Genomic DNA, 23491 nt, shown 5'->3' with positions numbered 1-23491 from the left:
AATCTGGAATCACGTCAACATAAAAACTTTTTAAAAATTCAAATGGAGCTAGACTTCATCAAGCACCACTTATGCTTTAGGAGTGCAATGCAGGCAGTGGGCTAGTCATTCTCTAATTCAGTTTTCAGGAATCCTATGGGATTGCTGTGCACAAATACACAATTGAAATTAGAGCAATTATACTCTGAAAAAAGACCTGTTTTATCATGAAGTTGAAGGACTGGTGCTACAAAAGTAAGTTATTGCTGTGGGTAGCATATGTGTGGATGCAAAGCATTAGATTATGTAGGAAAAGAGATACAGTAGACCCCTGGCACTTGCAGACTGAATACTCTCAATCTCAATGATATTTAAAGCAACTCCAGCACTTTGAACAATATATTGTTCGTAATAGGCACTAAGAAAATATGTGCTTAATGAATGAATATTAGGCAATAATTTGTAATTTTGCTAATGCATAATTTAAAATAGCAAGTGGGCAGGAATGAATCTCTTAGCTAGTAACTGAGTCTCACTGATTGCTCAACATCTAGATTACAACCTGGCTTTGCATTGTCTTTATGACCTTAGAATACATATGTGATAAACAATAAGCTATAGAGTTCAGAAATTGAGAATTGTATGAATGACAAACTACTACTTCCTATTTAAAATTGTGCTACTTTTTTTTTCTTTGTAAAGATGGCACATATGCACTACAAAAAACTCAAAAAAGATAAAGAAAAGTAAAGAGAAAACAAACTCACCCATAATCCAACCATACTCTTAAGAGTCTGGTATACATCCTTCTAGAATTCTTGCCACGTATATATTTTATTTTTATTTTTTGGTTTTTTGGGTTTTTTTGTGAGGAAGACCAGCCCTGAGCTAACATCTGATGCCAATTCTCCTTTATTTATTTATTTATTTATTTTTTTTGCTGAGGAAGACTGGCCCTGGGCTAGGATCTGTGCCCATCTTCCTCTACTTTATATGGGACGCCACCACGGCATGGCTTAACAAGCAGTGCGTCGGTGCACACCCGGAATCCGAACCGGCGAACCCCGGGCCACCACAGCAGAGCGCACGCACTTAACCACTTGCGCCACTGGGCCGGCCCCTCCACATATATATTTTAAAAACATTTTTCCAAACCAAAATGGGATCATGCTTTACATACTCTCTTGTAATCTGTTCTTTTAACTCAGTGATATGTCATGGACATCTTTCCATGTCAATATCAATCTATATTATCATCTTTAGGACTTCATATTTGCCATTATATGCATGTCCTATAATAATTATTTTTATTATTATTTTTATATAATTTTATTTATTTTTTTCCCCAAAGCCCCAGTAGATAGTTGTATGTCACAGCTGCACTTCCTTCTAGTTGCTGTATGTGGGACACAGCCTCAGCATGGCCGGACAAGCGATGCGTCGGTGCGTGCCCGGGATCTGAACCCGGGCCGCCAGCAGCGGAGCACGCACACTTAACTGCTAAGCCACAGGGCTGGCCCTGTCCTATAATTATTTTAACCAAGGGCACCCCCCTTATCAATAGACTTTTGGGTTGGTTCCAATTTTTTATTATCATAAACAATAATGAAATAAATCCTTCTGTTTATTATATATATACATATACATACATATATAGAGAAGGGTTTATTATAAATATCTATTATATACACACATACATATGCATACAGATACATATTTGCTGATTTATCTAATTATATCCTTAGGATAAATGCCTGGAATGCAGTTGCTGGGGTAGAGGGTATACCCATTTTAAAGATAAATATGCATTTCCAAATAATCCCCTCAAAAAGAAAGATTGTAACTAATTTATATTTCCACCAACAGAAAGTCCCCATTTCCACATGATCGTTTTTTTTGTGTGTGTGAGGAAGATCAGCCCTGAGCTAACATCTGATGCCTATCCTCCTCTTTTTTGCTGAGCAAGATTGGCCCTGGGCTAACATCCGTGCCCATCTTCCTCTACTGTATATGGGATGCCACCACAGCATGGCCTGACAAGCGGTATGTGAGTCTGCGCCTGGGATCCAAACCTGCGAACCCCGCCGGGCCACCAAAGCGGAGCACGTGCACTTAACCGCCATGCCACCAGGCCGGCCCCCCACATGATCCTTTTTATCACGCTTTAATTTCCAGGTTTTGGTCACTGGAAGGCTAATGCCCTCCCCGCATTATGTTTTTATTTCTCATTTTGTGAATTATATATTCCTGTTCTTAGCCTATTTTTTTTAATTGTTATTCCTCTTGCTTATTAATTGCTAAGAGCTCTTTATAGACAAGGAGGCTTTGGTATTCAATATAAAACAACCATCAACAGCACCTCTTTTTCTAGAAGAGCACTGTATCATTTTTGCCATGTTTGGACATCTAGCAGAAAAATCAGAACTCTAATAAAGAGTGAATTTAAGAGATGAGACTATTAAGCTCTTCACACTCAATAACTTTGCTACTCTAATAAAAAGCAGATTCCTTCCTGAAATCTCTAAAAATCTTCAAAAACATTTCATCAGCTGGTTTAAACAGGAGATAGTACCTATTACATACCAACAAAACAGAATATAATGATTTCTTTCATCATGGCAAAATAATCTACATTATACTTTCTGGGGTACCAAGAAGCAGGATCTCACCTCGACATGCCCACTACTGGCACAGAGAAAGCAAACCACCCTGGGTGTTATAGGAACAGAGGTCAAGATTCCTAAGCCTCCCATCTCCCACACATTTTCTGCTTCACAATCCTCCTGTGAAGAGAGAAAGATCATTTAGGACAGGTTTACAATAACAGAACTTTGATTGAAAATAAGGATGAAAGCAGACTAACACTAGAATGTCAAGAATACTGCATTTCAATGAGTTCAAAAATAACTGCTGCTGGAAAAATTTTAATCCCAGATACAAACTGTTAAAAGGCTCACCTATTGGTTCAATTCATGTTAATTATAATGCCAAGATACACCAGGATTGAATTTCCCTTAGAGTCTGCTAACTCAAGCAAACATCATGGTTTGAGAATTGCTATGTGAAAGAATTATTTCCTGAGACACTGTTCTTATCTAAATGCATTTTATTGCTCAGAATGGGCATGAGTGTTTCAACGCCCAAGTTCTTCAGTCAGTTTACAGTGACCTCACAACACTGACCAAAGCTTACACACACCTGAACCCACTTGCTAATGACAGTTCTTACTCATTCCCCTACTCGGCGCTGAATTTCCTCTCTTTCAACACCTTTGGTAACATCATTTTCTTGATTTAAAGTCCACGACACTCAATATACCATGTGGTCAGTAAACACGTCTACCTTAAAGTCCACTCTGATCCTGTGGACTCCATCTGCTGGGATTTTTTGCTTAGAACTATTGCCATTGGAGAGAGTGCTGAGGATGTTTAAAGTGCCTGCGTTCTCCTGCTTATTGACTGGAGGTGGTTTTTCCTGCCGAGATAGAAGATGGATAATGAGCAAAACCACACCCTACTTGCCTTCACTTTTGCAACAGACAACAATGCAAATGACAAATCTTATTAACGGGGCTGGAAACCACGTTTCCAACGTAAGTATCCTATAGAAACTGAGAAGTAACCTTTAGAAGATTTGAAGCACTGAGGCATTATATGTGAACGTATGTATTACATCCCTAGAAAAAGAATTCCAGGATTTTCCCTCCTATGTGTTTTCGTCTGGCTTCTTCAGGGTCCCTGATGCCAGCTGAGGTTGTCAGTACAATGAAACCAAACTGATGGGACAGGAACAGGTTATTCTGCCATTTTTCTAGATCTTTGAGTTGCACATCAAAACTGGGGCTGATCACTCCACATTTGTTTAACTTGCTTATTAGGTTTACAACAATATTCCCAGCTCTGTAATCATCAATGATTTCAAATTTGCCAATATAACCATGCTTCATCATCACAGTTAGAAAGTGGACGATGACTTTGGAGCTCAGCCTAATTAAGAACCTGGCATTTGCCTCTCTTTTTGGCATTATGCTCTTGAGAGCATCAGCCAGGATGCTCACGTGCACCATTATGGTGGCACGGAAAGATGGCAGAAAGAGCCAGAAGAGTCTTAAAGACCTCTCTCTCTCTCTCTCCACATAATAAAAATAGTGGACATAGGGAAGGGTGATTGTTATAGATAAATATTGCTAAAGGATGTTGAGGGCAAAAAACAATTATGCTAAGCGGCCTGCAGCATAAGCATAAGCATGTAGAGCCACAAAAAATGGAAAAACAACAAGGGGAAAGAGACAAAAAAAGAAATGAGCTAAAGCCTAAACCTGAAGTTTGTTAATTTTAAGAAATTCCACTGCTGGCTACATAGAAACAGAAATGCAGTTTCGTTCACTAAATCACGTAAATGTCAAGGACAAGGCTACCTCCCTACGGAATAGGATACATCCCTGAGAAATGGCAGAGAAACAAATCTCTCCTCACCTTTTCTTTTGGTTTTTGTTTTACAGGAATACTTGGGCGAGGAGCCACTTTCTTCTGCTTGCTTTGCTCTGGCCCTAAAGAATTCAAAGTAAATTGCAGTCAGATGCTACTAAACTTACAGGTGATGCTAAATAGCAATGACAACTTTAGGACTGACTGGCCTGTGAAGAAAGGGGCATTAGAGAAAATTAAAAAAAATTTAAACTCTAGGCTTTAAATAGGAAATTAAGACAATATCTCCAACTTAACTGGTTTTTTGCTTCTATTATTTTTATTAGTATATAATGGTTAAAAGAGATCTAATTTTCTTGAACCAAAGACTTAAAAATATACATTTCAGGTTTCTGAGTGCTGTTTAAGAAAGACATCAGTGTTCTTTGTTGGTACTTCTGGTGCAGCAATTCCTTCTTGCCTTCCTCACTCACCTGATTCTGGTGGTGGAGGCTGCTTCTTCTTGGGCTCACTAGGAGTGGTCTTGGGAACTTCTTTTCTCGGTGGTGCTGTGCTGGGTGGCTGTGGGGTGATGACTGGTGCTGGCTGGGAGACCTGCTTGCTGGACTTCCTGGAAGCTGGAGTGGTGACTTGTTTAGCTTCAGGTCCTGGGGCAGAGGCATTCCCTTCTTCGCTCTTCTCCTCGACAGGCTTTCGTGGAGGAGGCTCACTACTGCTTTTCTTGGGGGCAGGATCCTCTCTTGCTGATGGAGTAGGTTTCTGATTAGAGTCCACCAGGTTCTTCACAACATTACTCTCTTTGTTCTCTTTCTTTTCACTGGTCTTAGACTTTTTCTCTTTCTTTTTCACAGCTAGAAAAAAAAAACAAGATTATCTATCTGTGAGAAAAATTTTATTTAAAATAAAAGTATAGGAATGTAACATAATCTTAGTCTCAGTTTCCTGCAGCTAAAGTTGACACTGAAAAAGGCTCAAGAAAGTTAATGCCAAGTTGGTCAGGTGAAATAGGTACACTTTTATTGCTCTAGGAAATGGAATGGACTATAATTTTTATGTAAAATTTACAAGTTTTGTATTATGGAAAATTTCAAACATTCTCCAAGGTAAAGGGAATAGTAAAATGAACCCCATGTACCTATCCCCCAGCTTCAACAACCATCAGCTCCCTGGAAAAGAGTAGGTTTTTTTTTTTTGTTTTTTTTTTTTTTGGTCAGCCCTGAGCTGACATCTATGCCCATCTTCCTCTATTTTGCATGTGGGACGCCACCACAGCATGGCTTGATAAGCGGTGTGTACGTCCATGCCTGGGATCCAAACCGGTGAACCCCAGGCTGCCAAAGCAGAGAGTGTGAACTTAACTAGTACACCACCAGGCCGGCCCCAAGAGCAGTATTTTTTTAAAAAACTGGTATTTTCTTTACACTAGTGTACATAACTATGTGGCATTAAAGCAGGAAGCATTTTAGGGAAGATCTTTTTACAACACTACCTTTTGCTTGCTTCTGAAGGTAGGCTTTGGAAGGCATCCATTGTAGATTCTGACATTTTCTCATCCTAGGATAACAAGGGATACCATAGAGTCAATTTACATTTAGAAGAGAACCAATTGAAACAAGTGTTAATTTGTCTGCAAGAATCAGTGAACCTTTATTCAGGTTCATTTTGAGAGTTGGAAAACAGACTGCTCATTACTCAGATTAAATCTGAGCCTTTGAATCCTTCCATCAGCAATTTTACCTACCTGTAGGATCTACAAGGAGCAAATATCAAATTATTTTTAAAATGGGACTCAAATTTCTTGTGACCCAGTACTAACTAGCACCACACACAAAATCATCAGTCGATATTTCCTGTAGTCAAATCAGTTCTGCTCTCTTATGAGATTAATATTCATATGATAATCTGAATACAAAATGGACTAAAACTACCCAACAAGTCTTTTGTCTGCCACTATAATGCTATAGGTCTATCTCAGGGCTTTGATATATATTTCACCCCTCAATTTAATGAAACTCAAACTTGATTTAAAGTCTAAAATTGAACGGAATCCATTTCAACCCCTAAATTTAGTGCAATTTTATGTTGCCATCAAGCACATTTTTTTGCTGATCTGTGAATTGTCTCACTTCTTTTCACTAATGGGACTGAGACAAGATTCTTGCTCAAGGCCAGACTAAACCAAAGCACAGAACTACTTATTGTCTCCTAGAATCTGTCTCCCCTGAAGTATATAATGCAGTATTTCTCCCAATTATGTTTTATATAAATCACTTTCGTGATACTCATTCATTCAGCAAACATCTATCGATAATATCTATTCCTTGCACCAGGCACTTTATGAGATGCTCAATCACCAAAGTTTCTGTTTGTGCGATTCTCTTGATCCATTTCAAACAAATTATCCCTGAGGGTAGAAAGTACACCCACAAACCGACTGAAAAAAGGGAGAAAAGGTAGAGTAATCAAAACTTCTGTATCAAAAAATTCCATATGCATGAAAATACTGAGAGAGAACAAAGAGACTTACAAGATATCACCAATATTTCTTGAATACCATAAAGATAATTTCAGTTGATCTAAAAAATATTATACCTCAATTTGTCAGTTTTTAATAGAAACCCTCCAGAGCTGCACAGATATGGTAGCCACTAGGCACATATGGCTATTTAAATTTAAATTAATTAACATTAAATGAAATAAATTTCATTCTATTCACACTATTTCTGTTATATTCCATTTCTATTCTATTCAGTCACACTAACCACATTTCAAGTGCTCAACAGCCATGTCTGGCTAATGGCCACCATACTGAACATACTGAACAGACACAGAACATTTCCACCATTGCAGAACATTCTATGAGACAGCATTGCCCCAGAGTGTTTCTTATTTAAGTACAACCCAAACCTAGCCACATCACAAAATCCAACTCTGCAACTAATCTTGCAAGTCAAAGAGACTCAATACAACCACGTTCAGTCTTCTGATGCATCTCTGCAACAGACCAGGGATAAATAAGCAAGCTTCATGGCTGAGGGATCAACCCCTCAGAGTAAAACACCCACTCACTTGCAGCACTGCTTCTTTATATTGCGGCCACCAAACTTGGGCTTGTCTAAGCAATTAGTACAAACGCCACAGTCCTCAGGCACCTGGCAGCCGGGACACTGCCCACACCGCCTTGACCGCCGTCCTTTCTTGACTGGAGGCTCCTGAGGCGCCTTGTTTCTGGTGACAGGTTTAATTGGTTTGATGGGCGGAGCGAGAGGTTCAGCATCTTCTGAGCCAGCAATTGATGACTTGTCTGTTAAAGAAACGTGTCATCAGTTCTGAGGGAGTATCTAATTCCTTCTCGAGAGTAGAGGGGGAAATTCTCAAAATCCATTTATATTATTACATATGTTCAAATCTCACTTTAATTGGGACTCCAAAAATGAAATACATTATAATAAAAATATTCATATGCAGAACTCAGAGCTTGTTTTACAAAATTATTTAAATGTTTAAAAATGCCTATAACTTGCAGCTTGATGAAAGCAGAAATCCAAACACTGAAAACAAAACACAGTCTAACCTAAAGTCAAGAATATGAATTGAATGCTTCTGAACATTCTCTGAACCTCTAAATTTTATAGGAGCAGTTACCCCACATTTAAGAATTATATGATAACCATGAGAATGTGCCTCACAGACCTCCAACCACAGCAGGCACAACTGCCCAAGGGCCGCAGCTGCACCCTGAAATCCAGTATACACAGAGGCCACACACACCATGGGGTTGCTCCCAGATGGTGATGGAGCATGGCAGGGATAACAGGGTAGGCCTGTTCCTGGGAGACACCAGACTCCTCTGATAGTCAGCTTTTGCTCAAGGACTGCCCGACAGACTTGCCAAACTTTCTTACACTGCATGGTTGTCTAGGAAGATTCCACCCAACCTTCCTTCTCTCTCTTCCTTCACTGGGATCAGACCTGCAGGGCAGTCTGACAGCTCTCCCAGCCTTCCCTGGCTCCCTCCCCATTTTCTCTCTCAGGCATTTCTGGTAATAAAATCCTTGCACAGGATTAACAAGTGGTTAAGTGTGCGTGCTCCACTGTGGCAGCCCGGGGTTCACTGGTTTGGATCCCAGGCATGCACTGACACACTGTTTGGCAAGCTATGCTGTGGCGGCGTCCCATATAAAGTGGAGGAAGATGGGCATGGATGTTAGCCCAGGGCCAGTCTTCCTCAGGAAAAAAAAAAAAAAAAGAGGAGGATTGGTGGATGTTAGCACAAGGCTGATCTTCCTCACAAAAAAAAAAAAAAATCCTTGCACATTTAATTCCCCCTTGCCACCTGTTTTTTGGAGGACCCAGACTAACACATAATGCTACAAAGAGCCTACTGGGAATCCCCAGAATAACCAGCAAACACATCAAATGTCTGCTCAACTTCAAGGTTGACATCCCTGACCTACCATCATTCCCCATGGAAGACAAAATTTTTTCTCGTTCTTCCCATGGTAAGGCACTCAGGGTGGGCATGTCATCAGGAAACACAGCTCGTTTTCGGCCAAGGGCAACAGCAGCTCTTCTGCAGACATGTTTAATCCGGGGTCCTCGCACAGAGGTCTCCGATGAATCACTTTCTTGACCCTGAATATGAGGCAAGCCAAAAACAAACAATAACAACTATACATGTTGAAAATATGATAAATAAAGCCAAAGCATAGTTGATTAACTCATTATAATTTAGAATCAACATAGACAACTCTAGTTATTCCCAGCTGATAAGCCATACCAACAAACAGGAATCAACTACTTCTGTATCCTAAAATTGGTAGCAAGAAAAAAAAAGGCTAATCAAAAAAACAGAAATCAACTAAACTTCTATTCCCAATTATACTATTTCTTTAAAATTCAGCTCAAAATTCAAGCTGCTAGTCTATATTATCAAAAACTTCACTCTGGTGGGCCGTCCCGCTTGCATAGTGGTTAAGTTCACATGCTCCACTTGGGCAGCCTGGGGTTCACAGGTTCAGACCCCGGGCGCTGATTGACACACCACTTATCAAGCCATGCTGTGGTGGCATCCCACATACAAAATAGAGGAAGATTAGCTCAGGGCCCATCTTCCTCACTAAAATAAAAAAGTTCGGTCTGGTGTAAATAGGGCTTATCTACTGAGACTATTTCTTATATTTCCCTGACCAACAGAAAAGTAGGGGGAAATAACCTATAAATGGAAGTATAAAAGACCATGGCTCCAAACAGAAATGTCTCACATTTTAAAGAGACACTGCTTCTGTCACCAGGAGGCTAACCAAAAAACATCCAAAACGGTGTCAGAAATAAGTCCCATCACATTCCTGCTAGAACTCTCAACTGGCAGAATACTAAATGTAAATATGGCCCTAGGTTGAATAACATTAAAAACCTAAGTTTGTCATCATTTTAACCTAAGCTGATATGTTGGCATAAATATGCACCTACTACATGACAATTTGTAAAAATAACCTAAAGATCAGCAGGTTTTCTCAGAAAGCCTAGCTCACTTTGTAAAACAATGCTGTTCTTTGAAAAATCTGTTTGTCATCATTTAACTAAATGAATTCTACAGCTTTTCTGTCCCACAACTTAAGGCTAAGTGCTTCTCATTTGTATTCTGCAAACACCTATTATCTATTGCTCTTTTAGTGAGTGATCACTCACTACTCGGAGGAAGAGAATCTGCACCCACCCACCCCATCGCCCCACCCCCACCCCCACCAGGTTTTCTATAGTAAAACAATTTGACTACAAAAATGCACCTTCAAAATTAAGTCACAGATTCCATTACACCAAACCCACTGAGTACAAACAACTCAGCATCTCTGTAACATCGCCACAACCTACCTTTCAGTCTTAGTTCATCACTTTCCTACGTGTACCAGTCCAGCTATCTGCCATTCCTCAAATATGTTTTATATTTTTCCATCTCTACCCACACTATTCTCTCTACTTAGAATGTGCTCCCCTATCATTTTCTACCTATCAAAATCCTACCAGTCCTTAAAGGACCATTGCAAACGCCACCACCTCCTCTACCCTTTTCCTGATCCCGTAACTAGACGTAATCGAAAACACTTAGCCTAAAACTTGCTCACAGAAGGGGCTCGATTTTAACAGGCAAGATGGAAAAGAGTACCTGTGCTTTGGGCTGGTCAGTTTGTTTAAGACTCTTACTCTTCTCAATCTTGCAGAGCTGGGCTTTGGCCTTTTTTAGGAGGCTGGCAACCCTCTTGTCTGTCATTGGAAGCTTGTCTGCCTGAGCCAACATGGAGCCTATGGAGGAAGTGGAATGTTTAACAGTGCTAGATGAAGGAGTGGAAAGGCAGAGGGCTTTCTCCTTCTCCAGGGATGGGGCAGTTGGGCCGAGGTCCAAGTTGGTTTTTTCCAGATTTCCTCTCCCTTTCTTTATAAGTATTTTGGTTTTGACAGCTGCTGTATCCCCAAGAGTCACAGAAGCAATATCAGTCCCAGAATCAAGGGATGAAGACTTCTTCCGCCCTGTTGCTTTTTTGGTAGAAGATGAGGTGGCAACATCTTCACCAACAACCTTCTCTTTGGAAACCCTACCCACAGGATACAAAGCAGAACTACTCTGAATTTCTGATCCCTTTTTCCTTTTCTCTTTCCTTGACTCCCGCTTATTCTCTTTTTCTCTCTCCCGGTCTCTCTCTCTACTCTTGTCCTTCTCCACGCTCTTGTCAGTATCTCGATCTTTGGACAGCTCCTCAGGGGCCTTGTCTTTATTTCTCCCTCGTTCAGTCTGAGAGCCTGGGGTAAACCAGGGGAAGAGAGGAGTAGGACTACTGGATGAAAATGGCTCTGCTGGAGCACTAGTCTGCTTCCTTGGTCTCTGGTTTTTCTCTGCAGATTCCCCAGACTGAGTCAGGGAATGAGAAGGAAAAGTAAAAGTTGGGTTTAAGGCACTAGTGGCAAGAGGACTAACAGACATGCTTAACGAGGAAGAGACAGAAGATGGCGGGGTGAGAGGTGATAGCTCAGAAGTACTAAGCCTTCCACTTCTTGTCCTCATGGAGTGAGAAGGAGATCTTGGTTCAGATCGAATAGGGCTAAACACTTTTCTTTTCCTTTTTCTGTTAGATACTCCTGAAGAAGATGTTCCAGCAGAAGTTCGATTACTAGGCAAGGTTACAGACTCAAATATTCTAGAGTGAGCCTCACTTGGAGTAAATCTTGGAGCTCTCAGAAGGGGGCTCCTTTTGTGCATATCAAACCTTGTTCCAGAATGGAGTGGTGAAAACAATCGGGCTGAAGCAGCAGTACCAGATGCAGAAAAACCAGACGCGAAGCCAACATCCTCAGGAGTTAGCGGAGGGGGTCGGAAATTATCAAATATTGGTTTGCGAATAAGACCTTCTTTGGCATACTTTGCTGAGGAAAAGTATTGTGGCTCTGACCTAGAATGCTTTAAAGAAGTCCACCTAAACGTTGGTTCTCGCAAAATAGATTTTCGTTTCCCTTGCATGGGAGCAGCAGAAGCAGGCAAAAATGGTGATGCTAAAGGGATTGTTGGAGGCATAAGCCAAGGTGTGCGGTCAGAGATACTGGAGGCTGGCTGCAACGGTGGGGGTGGAGTAAGCAGAGGGGGAGGAGGAGAGGAAGAGGTCTGCTGCTGGGGGGCACTTTGTAGAGTTGATAATTTTTTTGTTGTTCTAGATCCAAAACTTCTCTCTGACACGGAATACCTTCTGCTTCTCCTATCATTACTATCATTTTCTGGGGACTGGGCAATAGGCAGTGGAGTATGAACTTCGGGGGTATCGCTCCGCTCTTCAGGAAGGACCTGAATTTCCTCAGAGGCCTGAGAGTCTGTGGAGGTATCAACACTGGGGCTACTAGAGCGGGAGGAGTCTGAAGACATTTGAGAGGAGTGCTGAGAAGCTGCACTTGATTTTTCAGAAGATCCACAGGACGTGGCACTGAATCTACTATTTGGTGTAGACTCTAGTCGGGCAATTTTAATTGGAGGGTCATAATCCTCATCCTCTATAAACCGCCGAGGGGTTTTAATGATCCGTGAGGAGATGGCACTGACCACAGGCATGATGAACTGTCGAATGTTTTTGACCTGTGTCTTCACCTTTCTTCCTTGCAGCTGAGCTGCTGCTTTTTCAATTTTCTTTTGCGCCCCCTTTTTTGCCCTCTGCAAGAGCTGCTTAGCAATTGTTGCATCTGTCCTTTTAGAAGAAGGAATAATCCTAACCGGCTTAATCCTTCGAGGGCTTTGTCTGACTACTGTCTTATCTTCTTTTGTGAGTGGAGGTGTTCCTTCCTTGTCTTTCCGGACCTTCTGGGGCTTTTCCAGTTCAGAGTTAATGAGGAGACCTGAAGGGGTCTTTATCCTTTCTGTTGATGGAGGCCTTCCTCGCCGTCGTACAATCTGTACCCCCTTCCTTCCTATTTGAAGCTTCCCTGTCTTAAACTTAGACTTGAGAGGAGAGAGTTTACCTGCTCTTAATTTTTTAATCTTTGTGGCTTGCTGAAATGTAGCAGACGGTGTCCGTTTAATTTTTTTCAGGCTATCTTCTTTGTTTCCCTTTGGTAACTCTGAAATGTCCTTTCCATGTGTTATTTTGATTTTTACTCCAGGGAAGGTGGGAGGTCTTCCTCTCTTCTTTTCTATGCTTTTAGAATCTTTCTTCTTGATCTTATCTCCGGATTTGGTCTCTGATTTACTTAGAGGGGAAAACACAGATGGATCTGAGAGGATAGCTGGATTTCGGTCAGAGCCACTTCTAGGTCTCCCGCGAGGTTTTCGAGGACTAGTTTTAACTGCGTATAAAAATTAAACAATGAAGAGCATATATTTAGCTTTGTAGTTCAGGTCTTAACTAAGCTGAATATAATTTAGCACAAGCCATTTTGTACTGCTCTACTTGGGTCTAAGGAGTCAATAAAACATCTTAATTGTGCTTAATTTCTTTTCACCAAAAACTTGCCTCAAGAAATCAAATAAATAACATTCCACCTAAAAGAACATTTAACTACTTTTTTGATAGAAAAACTAAGATAATAATAAGAGGTTTTCAACTGAGCAGTTAATATACAAAACTGATTTTCCTACAACTTTAGGCGAGCAAAGCTTTTTCAAAAAAATACGTTAAAAAAAAAATCTGTACTACCTTTTCCATATCCTAGCCACCAAGGTTAACATTTGAGTGTTAGCTATAAGTGAGTCATCCCATCTTTTCAATGCAGAATTTTGGCTTTAATAAATTTGAACAAGGTGCTCTCCAATCAATAACATACCAGCTTCTATAGGAAAAGGCTCCTGTGCAACTCAGCTTCCTATAATTTCAATCTGTTTTCCCAAAGTAAACTAAAAAAGTTTTCCTGAATAGAAAAATATTCATTCATGAGACATCAGAATAGAATAAGATCACTGAACTCAGTGAAATACTCAGTGAAAGGACATGATGATGTGTCCATTAATCTATTCCCCTACCTGCAGGTTCTTGAAGTAGTTAGTCCAAAGTTACAAAAAAGATTTAACCTTTATTGATGTCAAGAGCAAATCAACAATTTATTAAATCTGATTTCTTCTATTCTAAATAAAAGGAATTTTCTAATTTATAAATCAGCTCAATCTGTTACTTATCAAGAGACTTAAGAAAACAAGGCTATTTTCTAAAATTCTCTGTATAAACCTATTTTTTCTAAATGTATTAAGAGTTGCCTAGTCTATCATATCTTCTCTTCCCTCATGATTTTTCAACGTTTTATATGACTCAACATTCTTCTGAGACTAAAACATCCCCTAACTGGCACCAAAAGAGATTTATGCCATTACAATGAACATTTTAATTTTAGACTATGGAACCAACTTTCTAACAGAACAGAAACCAACAAAGGTCTTATTGTTGAGCTTTCTAAATATAAATGCTTTCCTCACCAATTAACTTCAGATTTCCCTTAATAGATTAAGAATTCACAATTCCATTCTCAATATATACTAATTACAACAAAAGTAATGGACTAGGAGACAGCAGAGAAACTATGTTTTATTTCTTAAATAATGAAGCCTATCTAGATGGTTTAAAAAAAAAAAAAAAGGACAATATTCAGGATAGACTGACAGTCAAGAAAAAAACTTAAGAGGAAACCATCAAGAAAGGATGTGAATTAACAAAATAAATTCCTACCCAAAAGTACATCACAAGATTCCTTATCATCAATGGTAGACTTGAACCTGGCCACTCATTAAGACTTTATTAATTCTGAAAACCTCTTCTATCCAACTTTTAAAAGAAACTTTTGGTGGACAAGTAGAAAAAGCAGAACAGAGAAGAGTCCAGCTCTGCTGCTGACTTCCATAATCCATAACACATTCAAAGAATTCACAAATCAGTTATAAGGAACTGCTCATCATGTATTTTCTGGGCCTCATTTTGTCATCTATAAATGAAAGGTTAGACCAGACCTCTAAAATCACTTTCTAATATGAAGCTTTAAGATTTCATCACGTCCTAATGAGAACATTGTTCTTCTCTAAAGGCACAGACACTGGGATACTGCTGGCTTAGTCCTCCCAACTAGAATGGCAATACCACCATCATTTGAGAAAGGAAAAACTGTCAACTTGGGTGTTTGAATTAGATTACTATATAACTAATATGATGACTTAAATGAAACCCAAATGCTAACAAACATCACAGACTAAGTCAATGTCAAAGAGCAAAAACACAGCTAACAACATCATATTTAACTAGATTGTCTATCCACAGAAAATCAAAGAAAACCATACAAGAAGTCAGAATGGCAGCACAGATAGGGAATGTTTTTTTCATCAAAAGATTTACAGCCCTCTCCTATATTGAACAGAATTCTGCAAGCCATTAAATGTTATTTCCACTGAGGATCATCTCTCAGGAGACTGCTGTAAGTCTAGAATTTCAAGACATTCCAGATATTTTCTTGGTGAGAATGACGACAAATACTGCTTATAAATGGAAACACCCCATATCATTTTTATTTTCTTTATTTTAATACAGCCTTTCAAGGATCAGGTAAAATAGTTTCATACAGTGCCATATTTTGTTTTTAGTTCTTTGACAACAGTAGACCAAATTTCATATGTAAAAAACCATGGCCAAGTTATCCTCAAAGCCATATGTACTATCATATAATTCAAAAACATAAATCTGAGGATGCTCTTAGTAGGTTACCTTCAATTTGCCCACCAGGTTTTCCAATCATTCCATGGAAATCTAACCCCTACTCCTCAAGAGGTTCCCATAGAGAAGCATAATAAAGAATAAACAAAAAGAGCCCTGACAGAGAAGAGTCCTGTAAAGAGGTCTAGTACATAAGCCATTTCCTACTTAGTGTGAGGGAAAAGTGAAGGATGCACACAAAAAAACCCAAGTATTAAGACCATCTTTTACATGCAAAGAAGGCAAGGGAAGCCACAGTGTCTTAAACAAAACTCAAAGGCATCATGCACTTAATTGGCCATACCTGAAGGAGACCTTGTGGGACTTCGTACTCTGACTTCTTCATCTGAGCCAAAACCTAAGAACTGCTCATCCTACAACAAAGGAAAATTATTTTAAAATCAGAAACAAGAATGTATGTGAACATGTCCCATAGAAATGCCCAGAGGAGACACAAATGAATTTGGAAAATTAGCCTCTATACATTAATCATTATCATTCATACAGATACATAAAATAACTAATATTGAAATAAATGGACCCAGTCATTCAGCTTCATTACAGACAAATAGGAGCTGTGTAGTAATTGAACAATGCATTGAAATGTCATCTTTGGTGCATAGTACACAGGGGATAGTCCTAAATTTCAAACTATAGATACAGCCCAAAACAATTAAAGAACGACTTTAATTCAAATAAGCAAGTCAGTACAATGGCAGAAATATACAGCCCCAATAAAACAAACACATCTTTTCAACAAGTAGTTAAGTCTACAGACACATAAGGAATGACATAAACAACATCATAATCTCTTGACTACTAAATATTAATAGAGACTGAAATTGCCATAATCGTCAGTTCCTTAACTCAGGAATTGACAGTTAGATGTGATGTCTGTACATTTGAGATCCAAAGGTTCTCAACATGCATTGTATGGCATCATTGTAAAATGCCCTGTGATGAGAGACTTAATGGTGGGCAGCAGCATTTGTGAAAGCCATCATGAATTGACCACATATAGGGTGAAACACATTCAAGAATAACTTAAGGAAGCATCTTATTTTCAGTTTATACTTGGAAAAGGCAAAAAGCAAAAACTTCTCCTTACCTCTAACTTTTAACCTGCCCTTTGAAAAATATACTAAGGATTTAACCTATTTTGGACAAGTTCTCAAGAAAGATGGTCTAGGGCCGGCCCTGTGGCTTGGTGGTTAAGTGCGCGCGCTGCGATGCTGGCGGCCCGGGTTTGGATCCCGGGTGCGCATCGAGGCACCACTTCTCCGTTCATCCTGAGGCCGAGTCCCACATGCAGCAACTAGAAGGATGTGCAGCTACGACACACAACTATCCACTGGGGCTTTGGGGGGAAAAAATAAAATAAATAAAATCTTTAAAAAAAAAAAAAAAAAAAAGAAAGATGGTCTACTTAGACAAACTGATTAACAGAAATTCACTGATTCAGAGACTATGAGTTCTTTCCAAAGAGAGATGAGAGAGACAGAATTTCAAATTTCAGAAACAAAATCCATATAAAATGAGAACAAAATAAGGAATGAAACACAGATTTTTCCTGAACCTCCAATTTATACTGATAAGCCCCAAACTAAGTTCCAACAATTAAAGCCCCACAAATTTTCCTCTCAAGAGCAAAGACCACGTGCATGTGCACAACATCTGTGGATTTTCCGAAGAGTTGTTTCCCCAGTTAGTTTAAAGCTAGAGTCAGGTGCTAGTGCTAATCTGTTTAACCACTTATTAACCAGGAATATATGAAAATACACATGCAACCTTTTAGACAAATTAGCAGGTTCAGCTCTTAAATTTAAACGCTCTTGAGGAGCAAAACATTTGAGGCCAAGACTTTGCATACTAGGCAACTGAGAGACAATTCTTATTAGAATCAAAAAATGAGTTTTGCTCTGCGATTGCTACAATTATTAAAGTATTTATTTAAGAAAATAACTGCAATTATTCTCTTCAAAGAGATTTGTTGGAAAAGTATTATAATTCTAAGAATGTGTTAAACCTAAATTTAAGGCATACATACTAGAGTACTTTTTACACAGTCTCTTCTTTCATCATTAAATAAAATTTAAAGTAAATTCTTATAATTAACATCATTTGTGAATAAGAAAAAAATCTATCTCTTAATCTTAAAACAACTTAGGACAACCTTAGACATGTGGGGCTTAACCCTAAATAAATTTCTGGAATGATTTTCAGGGTTTACACTTGTAAGCTACAACATTCCAAAAAGCACCCAATTGATCCAAAACTCTTATCACAATAATGGAAATTCCACATTGTTAATTTTTCAAATGTACTTTTGGGGAGAAAAAAGATATTTAAAATAGTAATCCTAAAATGAACTTTGAGAAAAAAGCAGACAAATAAAATAGGCCAGGGCCGGCCCTGTGGCTTGGTGGTGAAGTGCGCGCGCTGCGATGCTGGTGGCCCGGGTTCGGATCCCGGGTGCGCATCGAGGCACCACTTCTCCGTTCATCCTGAGGCCGAGTCCCACATGCAGCGACTGGAAGGATGTGCAGCTACGACATGCGGCTATCCACTGGGGCTTTGGGGGGAAAAAGTAAAATAAATAAAATCTTTAAAAAAAAAAAAAAATAAAATCTTTAAAATAGGCCATGGTACACTGCCTCAAATGCTGTAAAAAAATCAAAAGACAAAAAAACTACAGTGTCTTAGAATTTTAGAGGGGATCAGTCCAATCCACTCACTTGTTGGCATGTGACACCACTGAGGAGAGTGAAGGACTTGTTTGAGGTGTCAGTTCTAGCACTTGCAGGGTATGTGGTATTTGATAAGTCACTATTTTTATATCTCAATTTCTTTATTTATGGGAGTGTTTTAGAAGTAAATGAAATAATACATGTAAATTTTGTAATTTATGTAAAATTACTCAGAAAACTATAAGGCAACATCCATATTGTAGTTCTTATTATTGATGTGGTTTTAGAAACTGAAGCTTTGGGGGGCCAAATGACTTGCCCAACATCACACAGTTAGTTACAAAGAACTTCCTACCATAGTAGTTATAATTTAAAACTATAAATAAATATTTAAAGGAATCAAATAAATCATCTACAATACAATATCGGCTATTCTTTCAGCTACTGTTAAAGTAATATGCTGCCCATTTTCAGATCCTTAAATTTTCTGATTTCATTCATTCTTTTCCTGCATTATCCTCATGGAACAACCTGCTAATCTATGTATTTCACAAAGACTTCTGGGGATTTCCCAACACTTACCAGGGGACTACATTGCTCAAAACATGAATTTTATGCTTCAAATCCTGCAATGAGAGATAGTTCTAGCAACTATACATACAATAACCAACAGGCGAGGTAATGAAAGATTATTAATCTTCAAAAGAAATACAAGAGATCCACATTGCTATGTTCATCATCAACAACCTTAGCAAGTCACTCTTCTATATTTCAAACTTTCACAAAATGTAACTATATAATCCTAATTACAGTGTGCTCCAAAACAGAGTACTACTGAGCTGTCAGGCTGTAATTTAACTAACTCTGCCAATGTTTAACGTTTCCAAAATGACAGAAAGCATTAATTCTTTCCTTATGGTCTTGTAGTTGGAATAAGAAAAGAACGAGTAGTCAAAAAAGACCATACTTCCACCCAAGAACTTCTTTTCACTTGAAAAACAGGTTGACTTCTTGAAGCGTGCTTAAAAAAATAAGTATCTGTTGTTTAAATAATCCAGACAGTTTAGCCAAAAACAAAAGCCATCATTGTTATGTTAAAGAACTCAGCTTCTAACTCTGAACTTCTGATTCCATGTAAGGGCTCTAAAAAATTCTAAGGAAAGCCAAGTCGAGAAAGCACTGGGAAAGAACTGCTCCAAGAGGGTGCTGCAATTGAAGTCCTTCCTGCCTCTCATCTGGCTCCCATCACCCCGTTTGAACAAGTGGGGTTCCTGGAAGATGCAGTAAACAGTGCTGGCTTCCCAAGGATTTAGACTTGTCTAGAAATCAAAAGGCTATGGCAAAATGTCCAAAAAAAGACTACAAAAGGAGCTGCAATTAAATCCATGTTTGGCACTGTGGCATCATAAGCCTGGACAGCCCTGGGGAGAGAGGTTACAGGAGACACCACGCCACACGTGACCAAGTATTCCTGGGAACTGGGCCCAAAGAGCCATTCATTACACATACTTTTCCTTTCACTATGGCTGTCTCCAATGAGCACAGCATTCCAAGACAGAGTACAAACAAGAGCCATCAAACCTATTCCTTCCGGACCATGATGTCTTTGGAGACTAGATCACCAAGATTTTAACACTTTCTTACCTCCAAAGATAGAAAAATATCCTTGTCAAGTTGAGCACTTTAAAATACCGTTAAATCATGTTTAGCTTCCAGTGATTAAGAATGCAATGAAGCGGGCGGCCCTGTGGCTTAGCGGTTAAGTGCGCGCACTCCGCTACTGGCGGCCTGGGTTCGGATCCCAGGCGTGAACCGACGCACCGCTTGTCCGGCCATGCTGAGGCCATGTCCCACATACAGCAACTAGAAGGATGTGCAACTATGACATACAACTATCTACTGGGGCTTTAGACAAAAAAAAAAAAAGAAGCAATGAAGCTATGTAATGTCACTTCCTAAGTGAAATCTAATTGTAATAATAATAAGTGTGTAGAATTTCTTTATTACCCTTACCCTTAACTCTAGGGTAACCAGTTATTTGAGAATTTCCAAGCATACCTTTACTAGCAAATTCTACTTTACTCATAAATATTTTAACATTTGAGGATTTTTATTTTAATAGCAGAATTTTAATTCTTTAGTCGCTGGTTATATTTGTAAGTGATGAAGCAACAGGCATATTTTTTCCACAAGAGACCCTAAGTGAATCCAAAATAAGTACTACAGATAATAATATTTACATATAAAATATAATGATGAAGACACTTCAGAAAAATACATGAAATTCTGTGTTTCAAGGAATTATGTACTACTAGGACAACTTTTCAAACCAAGCACTATTTCTTTTACTTATTCATTCATTCAAAAACCATTTATATGCTTGCCATGTATATGCTATCTGTTCCAGAAGCAAAGAAGAGTAGGACATGATTCCTGCTCCCAAGAAGTATCTAAGGCAGACAAGCAGGTGCACAATTTCAGCTTTCCTTTCAAAACCCAAAGTCGCATTAAAATGTCAGTGAAGGATCAAATACCATATATTTCATATTCTGGAATAAAAAATTTGCTTGAATCTTGGAATAGTTCATTCTTCCTCTTATATTAGTATTTGGTTCATGGAGAAGTATTCAACAAATTTCAAAATTCTTCCAAAGGATGGCAATGTCTATCTCCGTTCCTCAGTACTGTAACTAGGCACCACTCCAGCATTAGAAATCAGAGAGTTTAGATAATCGAGACCTAAATCATCTGCAGTGATTAGATGGGACACAGTTCCTAGTAATACCAATGATCTGATAAACTTTCAACTGATGGACCTCAATGCCTTTTCCTCCCTTCCCCTAACTAAAATACAGACTTTAGTTCCTCCCTTAAATTCTTCCCAATTCACTATAGTCAGAGCAAAAATCACTCGCATGGAGTTCTTCACCTCCCAAGCTAAGGTGGAGGTTCCAAAACTACTTTGAAAACTCTTCTAAACAAGTTCGGCCAGTTCAGGCTGCAGATGAACAAGGACTAGGATGACTCTGCTCACATCCTTCTTTCTTTTAATTTTTTTTTTATAATTTTTTTTTTTTGGGGGTGAGGAAGATTGGCCCTGAGCTCACATCTGTTGCCAATCTTCCTCTTTTTGCTTGAGGAAGATTGTCCCTGAGCTAACATCTGTGCCAATCTTCCTCTATTTTGTATGTGGGACGCTGCCATAGCATGGCTTAATGAGCAGTGTATAGGTTCATGCCCCGGATCTAAATCCACAAACCCCAGGCTGCCAAAGCGGAGCACCTGAACTTAACCACTATGCCACCAGGCTGGCCTCTCTCCTTTCTTTCCTAGCAAGAAACTCCTCAGCACTTCAGAGCACTGGATTCAGTGGTAGGTATCTCAAACATGCCCTTCAGCAACCATTTCTTAGCATACATGCCCTTCAGCAACCATTTCTTAGCATTCTTCTATCTCCAAAATGTTTAGTCTTAAGAGTCTGAAAAATCAAATTTCTTAAACTACAAAGCTTTATTGATTTATCAATTGAAAATAACATCAATAACCACAGACAGTATCAAAATCACCCCAATACTCTAATTGTTTGAAATTGTTTGTTTTGAAGGCTTTTAACTTTTGGTATCATCAAATATGGTTCTATCATATGAGGAGGCCACAGGAGAACAAAGAAAATTACTAAGAACAACTAAAGAAGATGAAGAAACATCGAGGAGGCATATTGACCATCTCAGCAGCTTTAGGTAAAAAAGAGTAACACTTCTCCTTTGGGAATTTATTCCAGTTAGCTATCACTTCTGCTAGCACATTTCCCTTTGTGTCTACTGCTACAAGGTCTAAAATACTAAGGTCTTGATGTTGCATTTTAAAGACATGCACATAGGGGTCGGCCCCATGGCTTAGCGGTTAAGTGCGCGCGCTCCGCTACTGGCGGCTACTGGCGGCCCGGGGTTTGATCCCGGGCGCGCACCGACGCACCGCTTCTCCGGCCATGCTGAGGCCGCGTCCCACATACAGCAACTAGAAGAACGTGCAGTTATGACATACAACTATCTACTGGGGCTTTGGGGGAAAAATAAAAAAATAAAAAAAAAAAAAATAAAGACATGCCCACATAATTACTAGTATTTAATTAGCATAAGGGATAAAAAAATGTGTTTACATATTTGTCTCCTTCTCTAGAGTGTTCACTCTTTGAGGATAGAGACAGTTTACGTATTCATTTTTGTGTTCCTAGTATCTGGCACACATTTGGCATTCAATAAATGTTTGTATAATGAAAATAAAGGAAATGCAATACAATAACTTTAAAAACATTAAGTACCTACTGTGGCAATAGCACTGTAGTAGAAAATACTGCTAGACTCCAAAGAATTAGACAATATAATTCTTCCTTTTAAGAATGCATAGGGAGGGCCGGCCCCGTGGCTTAGCGGTTGGGTGCTCGCGCTCCGCTGCTGGCGGCCCGGGTTCGGACCAGGGCGCGCACCGATGCACCACTTCTCCGGCCATGCTGAGGCCGCGTCCCACATACAGCAACTAGAAGGATGTGCAGCTATGACATACAACTATCTACTGGGGCTTTGGGGGGAGAATAAATAAATAAAAGAATGCATAGGGAGGGGCCAGCCCTGTGGCGTAGTGGTTAAGTGCGTGCGCTCCACCGCTGGTGGCCCGGGTTCGGATCCCGGGCACGCACCGACAAGCCACTTGTTCAAGCCATGCTGTGGCGGCGTCCCATATAAAGTGGAGGAAGATGGGCACAGATGTTAGCTCAGGGCCAGTCTTCCTCAGCAAAAAGAGGAGGATTGGCATGGATGTTAGCTCAGGGCTGATCTTCCTCACACACACAAAACACACTAAAAAAAAAAAAAAAAAAAAGAATGCATAGGGAGAATGTCCTCAGGCTGGTAGGGCAGACTAAACCAATTCATTTATTCATTCATTCATTCAAATATATGCGAGCCCATTTCTGGGTTAAGGAATGAAGACAGAGATAAAAGACAGCTTCTGCCTTCAAGGACTTGCTAGTCTGTCAAGAATGGGTGATTAAATTAATGGAATACAGAGTGTTGCCTGCTATGCTAGAGGAATACACCCGTTAGAGGAATGAACACGGAAGCAGAGCAGAAAGGCGACTAACCCAGTAAAGGAGAAAGGGTCAGCAAAGTCACTGCAGAAAGGATGAAAATGTAATTTA

At 39.4% G+C, this 23491-nt stretch overlaps 1 protein-coding gene and 1 pseudogene across 7 annotated transcripts in view; both read right to left on the bottom strand.

Moving 5' to 3' along the window:
* The window catches only part of KMT2A (lysine methyltransferase 2A), an 82851-nt gene that overhangs the window by 40909 nt on the left and 18451 nt on the right, over nt 1–23491 (bottom strand). For 5 of the 7 annotated variants that reach the window (XM_087433776.1, XM_087433778.1, XM_087433777.1 and 2 more), the window contains 9 exons: nt 15912–15981; nt 10573–13226; nt 8864–9041; nt 7476–7710; nt 5896–5960; nt 4880–5257; nt 4455–4528; nt 3322–3453; nt 2649–2762 (listed from right to left, as the gene is read on the bottom strand). In XM_087433776.1, the coding sequence (XP_087289902.1) occupies nt 2649–2762; nt 3322–3453; nt 4455–4528; nt 4880–5257; nt 5896–5960; nt 7476–7710; nt 8864–9041; nt 10573–13226; nt 15912–15981 (3900 nt within the window). The remainder of the gene's footprint in view (nt 1–2648; nt 2763–3321; nt 3454–4454; nt 4529–4879; nt 5258–5895; nt 5961–7475; nt 7711–8863; nt 9042–10572; nt 13227–15911; nt 15982–23491) is intronic. The other 2 variants (XM_087433782.1, XM_087433783.1) reach the window with 2 other exon arrangements.
* On the bottom strand, nt 3590–4095 carry LOC101397757 (small ribosomal subunit protein uS8 pseudogene; annotated as a pseudogene).

This window comes from Ceratotherium simum, chromosome 7, assembly GCF_057802395.1.
Source record: "Ceratotherium simum simum isolate JZ-2026a chromosome 7, ASM5780239v1, whole genome shotgun sequence".
NCBI classification, from domain to species: Eukaryota; Metazoa; Chordata; class Mammalia; order Perissodactyla; family Rhinocerotidae; genus Ceratotherium; species Ceratotherium simum.
Note: the sequence above shows the minus strand (reverse complement) of the source record. Positions and strands in the feature narration are given on the sequence as shown.